The sequence below is a fragment of the Biomphalaria glabrata genome, chromosome 1, assembly GCF_947242115.1.
Source record: "Biomphalaria glabrata chromosome 1, xgBioGlab47.1, whole genome shotgun sequence".
NCBI classification, from domain to species: domain Eukaryota; kingdom Metazoa; phylum Mollusca; class Gastropoda; family Planorbidae; genus Biomphalaria; species Biomphalaria glabrata.
This window is the reverse complement of record NC_074711.1, coordinates 49,497,997-49,509,344: the sequence shown is the minus strand read 5'-3', so window position 1 is coordinate 49,509,344 and position 11,348 is coordinate 49,497,997. Positions and strand designations below refer to the sequence as shown.

At 38.6% G+C, this 11,348-nt stretch overlaps 1 protein-coding gene across 1 annotated transcript; it reads left to right on the top strand.

Moving 5' to 3' along the window:
* Positions 1 to 5,083: 5,083 nt before the first annotated feature.
* Positions 5,084 to 8,400, top strand: LOC106065910 (dopamine receptor 1-like). The gene is given in 3 exon segments (XM_013224830.2): positions 5,084 to 5,114; positions 5,621 to 6,921; positions 6,924 to 8,400. Coding segments are annotated over 2 exon segments (1,080 nt in total). The 5' UTR covers positions 5,084 to 5,114; positions 5,621 to 5,883; the 3' UTR covers positions 6,966 to 8,400.
* The last annotated feature ends 2,948 nt before the right edge of the window (positions 8,401 to 11,348 follow it).

The following is an 11,348-nucleotide window of genomic DNA, read 5'->3' as shown; positions in this document are numbered from 1 at the left end:
CACAGCAGCAATTTGCAGAACTACCGCAAGCTACTAGCTACACAGCTGGAATTATAGCCTGCAATTACAAATACATAAAAACATAAGACATAATATGATAATTTAACAAAATAATAATGAACTAGACCTAGTCTAGCACATACACATACCTAAATGCATGAGGTAAATACAATTACCTGCATGTAGCTAATAAAAGCCATACATACTCAAGTCAAAGTCTAAGCCACAACCAACACAGGTCAGGCTAGACTACCATAAACATAAGCTAGATCTAGATAAGGCTCAACGAGCCTCCATGACAGCGATGCTTAGGTCGCAGCCATCTTTTACATTAAAAAGTAGGACAAATTGCCAACTTAATAGAGCGCTTATCGTAACAATAAAATATTGTAATAACTTAAGTGAGGCAACTCAATGAGGACATAGACGTTTATTTACACTGAGACATGACAAACACAAAGGGCATCTGTCTTGAGTACAGCATCTACATATTGGCTCTCTACTTGGGCGGAAATCGTTAGTTTCTTCATGTCAACATCCTGTTCTAGTTTGGTTACTAGAAGTGCGCATCTCTGCACTAGCCTGGATGATGGTGCGCATGGCAAAGTCATAATATTGCCCCCGTCTTAGCACTTTTCGTCCCGAAAAGAAACACTGCAGTGGAGCTTTGACAGTTCAGGTGGAGGTCGATCGGTGGGAACCACAGACGTTAGGGTGTCTGTTGCCCACAAAGCCATCTGCACAGTTTCCCGTGGTCGTCGCTTCCTCTTCTTCCAGTTGGCAAGTCTACGCTTGAGGCGATATCGTGGTCGCTGCTTCGACCTCATGACGATAGTCGCTGATGCCAGCCAGCTGACACAGGGAGAGTTAGTGGAGGTCAGGGTTGCCAGCCACGTAACACAAATGGATGTTGTGGCGATCACCGTAGATTCCATGGTTGTTGTTCTAAGACGCTGAGTCAGAGAACTTTTTCCATGGACGTGTTGTGACACAGTTGTAGGCCCACAGCTAGCCATGGTTTCAAGCACATAGTCTTTCTCAGCTTCATCTGTAAGGTATGCCCATGAAGCATCCTTGTAATGTTCTTCCAACGCTACATCAGGTTTCGCTGGAATTAATTCACAACCGTTCAAGTCACTCTCTCTGATGTGGGCAGAAGTACACATTTCTGTCAAGTTCAGATCTTGTAGCTGGGTTTCTTGGCATGGGCACTTTCCCCGCAGGACGCCGCATATACAGTTCATGTCAATCGTCTGGGTGCAGTTGCCAAGCATCCAGTTCTCTCTTATGCCGCTGCCAAAGTCAAATTCGTTGTTTCTGTCTCGGCCATTGTTGGGGCCCGTATTCGTAATTTCACCCGACGGCATCCAAGGCAAGGAATCAGAAACGGTCTTCAGGCTTTCATGGTTTGAATTCTCGCCAAAGGTACTGACAGATAAACAGAGGTCTTTAAGGTCCACAGCAGAAAGCTTGGACGCAGACCCAACGTTGTCTTGATCTGTCCGGCTTACCGAGATACTGGTAACAGGTGCAACAGGAACAAACACTTCAGGCACATAACAGACTTCTCTTGTTTCTTCATTTGTTTCTTTCCTTTCGATTTGAAACATACCGTTCAGATCGTCGAAGCAATCGTCGTCACGTTTCTCGCCTTGAAAGTCACCCCCAACAGACTTGCCCACAACACAGTCACAGACGGCGCTCCAATCCCCAGCGCCTCCATCACCACTGTTTGTGCAGCCACAGTCCTGACCAGGCAACTGCTCCTTCCCTAACGAGTTTATTCCTCCTTTTGCTTGCGACACAATGTTATCACTTTGGTCTATTTGGCCTTCTACTGGTACCACACTTTCATCTACTTTGTTCCACATCATGCTCCTCATCTTATTCCTAATCATGTTCAATTGTTCCTTTAATGCATCCCTACAGTCTTGGATCTTGCCCATTACATCAACAATCCCAGGCTCAATTTCAAATTGATAGGTCTCCGGATCTTCCTCTTCATCGATCAGAGCTTGCCGCAGACGAGCCGTGAGCGTTTCCCTGCTACCGACAGGTTTTAAACCTCAGTCTCGAAGCTCTTGTCTTAGCTCTTTAAAAAAGAGCTTCAACGATGCCATAGAGATCTAATCCTACCTCCTCTCGTTGAGTTGCCTATAAATCCCACTTCTGACAACCAATTGTAATAACTTAAGTGAGGCAACTCAACGAGGACATAGACGTTTATTTACACTGAGACGTGACAAACACAAAGGGCATCTGCCTTGAGTACAGCATCTCCATATTGGCTCTCTACTTGGGCGGAAATCGTTAGTCTCTTCATGTCAACATCCTGTTCTAGTTTGGTTACTAGAAGTGCGCATCTCTGCACTAGCCTGGATGGTGGTGCGCATGGCAAAGTCATAACAATATTAATAAAAATACATAAGAAATATTTTGACATAGTATAGAACAAAAGTAATAAGGGGATTACTAAGGATGGCTAAAAGTGACGCTACCCAAGTCTATGGAACTTCCGGTTCCACCATAGACCACAATGGCTAATTACTTAGCCAGTGATGTCACTCCACTAATCAGTCTACATCTAGACTATAACAGTAGATGTAGGAACAATTAATACAAATCTAACTAAAGAAAGTAAAAATAAAAACATTTTCCAACTTACGGGCGGTCCCAGCTGAAATTACACTACACAAAAATAACTTAAACAGGCACCACTGTCAGCACTGACCACTGGTCAAGACAAAAGAGAGCTTAACGTGGTTCCGGAGCTAGCTATAACGGGTCAGCGCGAACATATCAGAGAGCATGACGTCACGCTAATTTTCTAAAACTAAACTGGACTACCGATTTCCCTAATTTGTACCTAGCCGTACGCTATAATAAAATCTAGCAAATTACTAAAGACACGGACTACACAACATTATATACCAAATTAAACAGCATTAAAAAGAGAATCTTAAAAATTAAATCCTACAAAAATACAAAAAGGAAGATAAAAAGTTATTTGTATTCTAAATTCATATGGGGGCTCTATACCGTTTACAGACCTGCACATAAACTGAAATAAAAAAATAACAACCAATCCAACACTAATGTTAAAGACAAAAATAAGCAGAACTAACCAGGGACAAAAAATAAGAAAGAACATCCACAGCTTTAAGACTAGTTAACTATTTTAAAAACTACTTTTCCTCTACGAGTAAAACACAAATAACAGAAAAAGACTAAAACTATCAGAAAGTTATAAATAGCGGAAACTACAAAATACTCAGCACTGACCCATACAAACTGAAAAGACACTAAATTAAATATTTCTAGCACTGGCCTATATAAATTATAAATTAAAATACCTTTAAAAATAGGTCCAAAATGAGATCTAGGAGCGCCAGCTGACACATATGTGAATGTTAACAAAAGCAAGAACTTTTCACATTAAGTCAGTGCCTCTAAACGTTTAGTTTTTTTTTTAGTAATACCAAAAAGTTTCCAAAATATTAAATAAAATATTTATTTAAAAATCTTTAAAGTTGCTACAGTACTGTCAATAATTTTTAGACTACATACACGTATAAATAAAATACACATATGTAATCTTACGCACTCAGTCTTCGAGGCATTATCAAACTTAATTTGAAGAGAATTAGGCTTATATATATAACGTGTTAACGCACCACACGACTCCAACATTTCAAAGAACTTGACAAATCAGGGCTCCAAAGTAACGTAACACTTTAATGTCCAATAAATCACAGCCACTGTACGATTGGTGAAACGTAACATAGACTTACAAATACTTCACCGTTAACAACCGTACTGCCGTATCAACTCGTGTATCTCTGTATCAACCTCCACTAGCCTCTCAGCTTCGTCACAGACTTGCACTGGGTTCAACTATTCACGACTGACTTCATACACTGGGCTCGTTGTGTCGGACTTGATCATAGATCAAGATCAAGACGTCGTCTCGTACTCGCAAGGTTTCTAGACTCTACTCCGCACCGAACCATCGTAATGCACCTAACAGAGCCATACTTCTGAACCGCACTGAACTGAAACAGGCTAAGCAGTGTAGTCTACTGCGACATCTTCGCTCTTTATTAGGATCCCCGAAGGCCTTCTAGAAACCGATGGAATATCGCTGAACTTTTCTGGTTCCTCACACGGCCGTATCTGGCGTGACTGGCCTGTGTAGTGTTTACTTGAGATTTTTTCTTGAAACTCCACCAGTCATCGCGGTTGACCGTTGCCACTCGTCACGGTTGACCGCTCGTCTAACGCTGGACTGGGGCGATTAGTGTCAGCTGGCTACACACACTACCCCTATCGCACCACCACCAGATTTATAACTATATGGTACTATATGTGGGCCGGATTAGATGGTAATGCTATGGCCGATTTTGATACACAGTCCTGCACTGGGGCCGTTTCATTTCATTGTATTAGAAAAAATCATTCACGGACTAAAAAGTGTGGGGCCGTTTCATTTTATTGTATCAGAAAAAATCATTCACGGACTAAAAAGTGTGGGGCCGTTTCATTTTATTGTATCAGAAAAAAATCATTCACGGACTAAAAAGTGTGGGGCCGTTTCATTTTATTGTATCAGAAAAAATCATTCACGGACTAAAAAGTGTGTAAGGGGGATCGTCCCGTTTATTGGAAATTCAAAAAAAAAATGAGGGGATGTTCCGGTCATACGAAACAATCTAAAGCCTGGAAACAAATCAACGGGCGTAGCGGGTGTGTAAACGCTAGAATTGTTTTAAATCCTAAGTCTCTGTGTGTGGAGATTTGTTTCTTTTCAAAGAGGTTTACATTGTCTTTTTGTTTCAAGGAGTATCATCCACGAGACTCACAATCAGTGTTTGTTTGTTTTCAAAGCTTATATCAACACACTCGGTCGGTCTGTCTATCTAGTAAAAAGTTTGTACACCTTAGTCCTCCAACACCCTATCTCGGATCAAGCTGAATTTTTTTTTACAATTATTTCTTTTACCTGACAAGACAACAAAAAATTAAACAATTAGTTAGGCCTAATTAACTATTGCTAATTAATTATTTTGTTTATTATCTCGATCAAGGGGAAGAACTTGAACTTGACTGACGTGATGGTATGTATAAGCTGAATTCGTCCCTTTTTAGGTCGCCGCTCTAAATTGAAACAAACACTATATAACTCTACAATCTTCTCTAGTCATAAGTACCTCATTGGCAGAGTGGTTAGAACATCGGCCCGAGGAGGCGTGAACCACTAGTTCGAATTCAGGTCGTTCCTCTCCCCCATTTTTTAAAAACGGTTTTAAAAACCAATGACTGTAAAATCCACCCAGATATTCCTTTCTTTATCTCCCCCCCCCCCCCCCATTTTCCCAACTGGTTCAGATAAGTGATAAGTTAAGTGTATTGAAAAAGCTAAAAGCATGAAATAGCGCTAAATGAGAACAATTGGTAAAAATAGTATTAATCACACAGATCTATTGTTGTTGGTCTAGATCTATTACAAATTTAGGCCTAATTACATGATTGATCCAAACTAATTTCTACAATTACACTTCGTATAAGCTTTGTTGTTTTTTTTAAAGTGTTTTTTTTTTATGTTTTTCTTTTTTTTTTTCAGGTGATTCTCAAAAACTATTTCCCGGTGGTGGATGAACAGAGAAATGTTTGACTCAACTATCCCTCCTGATCCAATGGTAATGAAGCTCTGTATAAAGCTCATTGACTGTGTTCAAAGATAAATCAGCCAACACCTCAGCGCTAGCTAGACGCTAGTGACTCAGCATGGCACGGACACTGGAAATTTGTCATCTATATTATCGACTTCATCAGGGGAAAGTTTTATGATCTATCTTCGCTAGCTGATTTGAAAATGCCGCCAATATGTCATCTGAAATAGCATTCTTGCTGGCTTCAGTATTTGGACTTTGTATCATGATTGCTATAGTTGGTAATGTATTAGTCTGTGTTGCTGTGATCAGTGAAAGACGACTGAAAAGAAACAAAAACAACTATTTCATTGTCTCCCTGGCTGTGTCTGACTTATGTGTTGCCAGTGTTGTCATGAGTTTTGCTATGGCAAATGACATACAACGAAAATGGACTTTTGGCAGTACTTTTTGTCGGCTGTGGATTTCATTTGATGTCATGTGCTCAACGGCGTCCATTCTAAACCTGTGCGTCATCAGTTTTGACAGATACAAGCACGTGCAAGACGCTATGTACTATGACCTTTGGATGACCCGCAGGAAAGCATTAACTTTGATCACGTGTGTCTGGCTTCTGTCAGCCATTATTTCCTTTCTGCCCATTCAGCTGGGTCTGCACGAAACAAACAATGTCATGAATGTGAGTTCCAAACAAGAAGAAGAATGTATCATTCAATTAAATCTGACTTATGCAATAGTATCGTCCGCTGTAAGCTTCTACCTTCCATGTTTAGTTATGTTGGTTTTGTATTTTAAACTTTTCTTGTTTGCTAGAAGACATGCAGTTAATATCAAGTCTATGCAACCAAAAAACAAACCCTTACCAGTGATGACGTGTTTGAGCTCTGTCAGAAAGTTGTTTCGTACTTCTGAGCACAAAGCTGCCAAGACTTTGGGAATTATTACAGGAGTTTTCTTGTTGTGTTGGCTCCCATTCTTTGTGATCAACCCTTTAGCAGCATACAATCCCCACCTCATTCCATCCGATGCCTTTATTATAACAACATGGCTAGGCTATGCAAACTCTTGTTTAAATCCAATTATTTACACTATATTCAACACAGAATTCAGACAAGCGTTTAGAAAAATTCTCTGTTGCTATGATAAAGTATCTTTCACATGTTTTCAAGATCATCAAAAGTCCAGGTATGAAATGAAGCATATAGACAACCAGCCTACCGAATCAATTGCATGCAAATCTAGTTTCGATATCAACCAAGAACAAGTCACATGTGTATAGATATTGGCTGTGTCTAGCTTTTAAAACAAAATACTCCTAAAAAAAAAATAAACGAAACTTTATGCAACTTTGGTATCTATTACCTATGTCACAGAAATAGTGACTGACTAGTTATTGTGTGTATTGAAAAAGCAGAAGAATAGTCAAATAGTGTAAAGAAGACAATTTGTCAAGGCGGAAAGATGGGGAGGGAAGAGAAGTAATACGGGAATGTACAAATTCAACGTAATAGATACCTGTACTAGAATTCGCTGGTCAAAGGAATGTATGAGGCCATGGGAAAGCGCTTACTTGTAGGCCTTATTATTATTATAAGTCAGAAAAAAAGGGAGGGCTCATTGCAACATATACAAAATATAGTCTGGGCATAAAAGAAGGGGCGTAGCTGGTGGGTATTGTGTATAGTTTCGATATTATCTTATGACTCAGAAACGAGTGTATTTCTTCTGAGTCTTGTGCATACATTATTCAGATTACTTATTTTAATGGCCTCTCCTATGAAACGAAGTGAATTGATTGGGTTAGAGGTGAGAAACAATTAAATGTGCAGTAACAAAGAGTAATGCTCTATCTAAATATCGCAGTAACAAAGAGTAATGCTCTATCTAAATGTCGCAGTTTCTATTCGTGTGTGTGTGTCGGTACACAGTTCTAAATGAATGTAGATGTATATGTACCGGTAGTACTTGTACAAGAATTTAGTCATCTTGCATTCTGTGTGGACTATTCATAGATCCTCTAAGTAACAGAGGTTAGACTAAACTTCATTATTAGTACAGCCATAGATGCAAACATGTTAGATGTAGATTGTATGCCATGAACTAGTTCATTGAATCTATTCAAACACTCCTAAGTGAACAACTGGGTTAGTCTGGGTTTGTCTGGGTTAGTCTGGGTTTCTCAACAACTTCTTTAGTGTTCTGAAAGACGTTGCTTTACTTAGACATCTTCAATAGTCTGGCAAATACTTTTAACCTGAAGGTGTCATTTAAAAAAAAAAATCAGTTTAACGAGCTGCTGTTGCTGTTCTCAACTGTTCATTGACGCAAGACTCTTTAGTGACCTAGTAAGCAGCTCAAGCTTGTAGCGTCGTACTTTCTGCCTCTATTTGCACTTGTCCATTTCGAATAAAACATGTAGGCTTCCAGATGACATGATAGCACTTAGGGTGTACTTGTCTACTTAGATATTTTTTACCGAGCTTAAATCAATTTGTCTGTCTGGTCGAAATCGTCTGCACGTTATTTCTCCCGAAGCTGATACTTCGCACAATTAAAGTCATTGACAAATGAGAACACAGGACTCAACAAGAACAACAGTAAGAAATACTTGAAGACAAATAAAACTTATACGAAGTGTTGTTGTATCCATTTGTTTGGATCAGTTATGTAATAACATTTGTAATAGAGCTAGACCAACAATAATAAATCTGTGCGATTAAAAATATTTTGACCAATTGTTTTTGCTTAGCGCTATTTCATGTTTTTAGCTTTCTCAATACGCTCTGATCCTTTCATTTTTCTGGATCATTTCGGAAAATGAGCGGGGTGAGGAAAACAAATATGGGTGAATTTTACCGCAATCGTTTTTTAAACGTTTTTATATAAAAAAGGGGGGATCAAACTGAATTCGAACTTATAACTCAAAACGACATAATAACCACTCTGCTGGTGAGGTGCGTATGAAAATGGAAGATTGTATAGCTTGTAACTATAGCTTGTAAAGATTGTATGGATATGTTTCAAAATTAATTTAAAGCGACGACGTATAAAGGGGACTAACTCAGCTTATACCTCCACCTCAGTCATGTAAAATGTATTTCCTTTGTTGGATTTCAACAAAATAATTAACTACTAATAGTTAATTAACTTTTTTTCATTTGATTCTTGCATTGTCAGTTGAAGGAAATAATTGTGCAAAATTTCAGCTTGATCCGAGATTGGGTGTAGGAGAAATAACGTGTACAAACTTGTTACTAGAAAGACAGAGTGAGTTGATAGAAGCTTTGTAACAAGAACAACATAAGAAATAGAGTCGTTTTAAAATACCTTGTTGATAGAACTTATAGAGCGATTATTTGTCTTACTGAATGTTAGATTTTGTTAAAAGGATAGGTCTTTAGAAATGGGAGAAGATGCGCAAAACGTCCCTGAACATTCATGTATTAAAACTCTTGAAGACTATATATATCGTAATGCGGAACTACACGAAGGAGCTTGGTCCGTTCAAATATTTTCTAGTTCTCTGGACAAATTGAAATTAATTTTTTTTTGTTACTTTGAAAAATTATGATGGTCAAACTAGAATTTACCAGCGTGCTAGTAATTCTTTTCCGAACTATATTCACCAACAATCAAATTTCTAGGAAAATCGTTAAAGCCGTTTTTTGAGATTCATAACAGAAAAATAATCGCTCTATGAGTTGTATAAAGGAGGTATTGTCTTTTTTTTAATAAATATTTAAATGTGTTTCTTGTTACAATACAAGTCTACTAAATATATCTTGAGATAAAACTTTTTTTTTCATATTCTTTATTAGTTATCGGCAAATTCTGAACTAGTTTTAGCCTTAAAGGAGCATTCTTGTAAGAGATCTAACACGTTTTTGAAGGGTGACATCACACTACTTAATAAGGATGGACCATGTCTCCATCGCTAGGTGTTATAACTTGTGAGACTGGCAAGAGAAAAGCAAAGGGAGAAAAAAGGAATTATTTTTGTATTGAACAGTCATACCGGTACATCTAATTTTAAAAGTTGAGATATTCTAGTCTCGATTGGCTACTTTTATTCATGACAAACAAATGGGAAGAGCAAGAAATTAAAATGTGTGAACCAGTTGTCTGCGAATCATTTTATATGAACTATCTGTCCAATGAAAAATTAGTTGGAAAATAATTGTTGTTGAAGCAGTTGTTAGTGAAGCAATTGTCAGTAAACAAGTTGTTTGTAAAGCAGTCGTCAGTGAAGCAGTTGTCTGTAAAGCAGTTGTCAGCAACCAGTTGTCTGTAAAGCAGTTGTCAGCAACCAGTTGTCTGTAAAGCAGTTGTCAGGGAAGCGATTGTCATTGAAGCAATTGTCTATAAAGCATTTGTCAGTGAACCAGTTGTCATTGAAGCAGTTGTCTGTGAAGCAGTTGTCTGTAAAGCATTTGTCAGTGAACCAGTTGTCATTGAAGCAGTTGTCAGTGAACCAGTTGTCATTGAAGCAGTTGTCTGTGAAGCAGTTGTCATTGAAGCAGTTGTCTGTGAAGCAGTTGTCTGTGAAGCAGTTGTCTGTGAAGCAGTTGTCTGTAAAGCAGTTGTCTGTGAAGCAGTTGTCAGTGAACCAATTGTCATTGAAGCAGTTGTCTGTGAAGCAGTTGTCAGTGAAGCAAATGTCATTGAAGCAGTTGGCTGTAAAACAGAAGTCTGTGAGGCAGTTGTCAGTGAAACACCTGTCTCTGAAGTTGCTGTCAGTGAAACAGGTGTCTGTGAATCAGCTGTCTGAAAAGCAGTTTTTTATGAAGCATTTTACAGTGTAGTTTGGTACATGAAAAAGTGCATAATAAAAGGACTAGAGATGGTCTGTATACATTTATTTACGACTGATTGTATTACATCTGTAAGTTGAACCCCTTTATACTGAGTTTTGATTGAAATGGTGCAGCACAATAAATGGGAATGTTTGAACGTAAACTTATGGCAACGTCATAGTGAATGAAGCTGAAATGTAGCCATTCCTTATTGGCATAAAATGCTGCTGAAATTAATTCTCGGCAACGCAATTCGTTGACTTAGTTTGATGTTTATGACGGAAAGTATATAAGTTTCAATGACAACATTCGTGTACATGGACTGTGAGACTAGGTCAGTTTGTACATGGACTGTGAGACTAAGTCAGTTTGTACATGAACTGTGAGACTAGGTCAGTTTGTACATGGACTGTGAGACTAGGTCAGTTTGTACATGGACTGTGAGACTAAGTATTTTTGTACATGGACTGTGAGACTAGGTCAGTTTGTACATGGACTGTGAGACTAGGTCAGTTTGTACATGGACTGTGAGACTAGGTCAGTTTGTACATGGACTGTGAGACTAAGTCAGTTTGTACATAGACTGTTAGACTAGGTCAGTTTGTACATAGACTGTGAGACTAAGTCAGTTTGTACATAAACTGTGAGACTAAGTCAGTTTGTACATGGACTGTGAGACTAAGTCAGTTTGTACATGGACTGTGAGACTAGGTCAGTTTGTACATGGACTATAAGACTAGGTCAGTTTGTACATAGACTCTGAGACTAAGTCAGTTTGTACATGGACTGTGAGACTATGTCAGTTTGTACATGGACTGTGAGACTAGGTCAGTTTGTACATGGACTGTGAGACTAAGTCAGTTTGTACATAGACTGTTAGACTAGG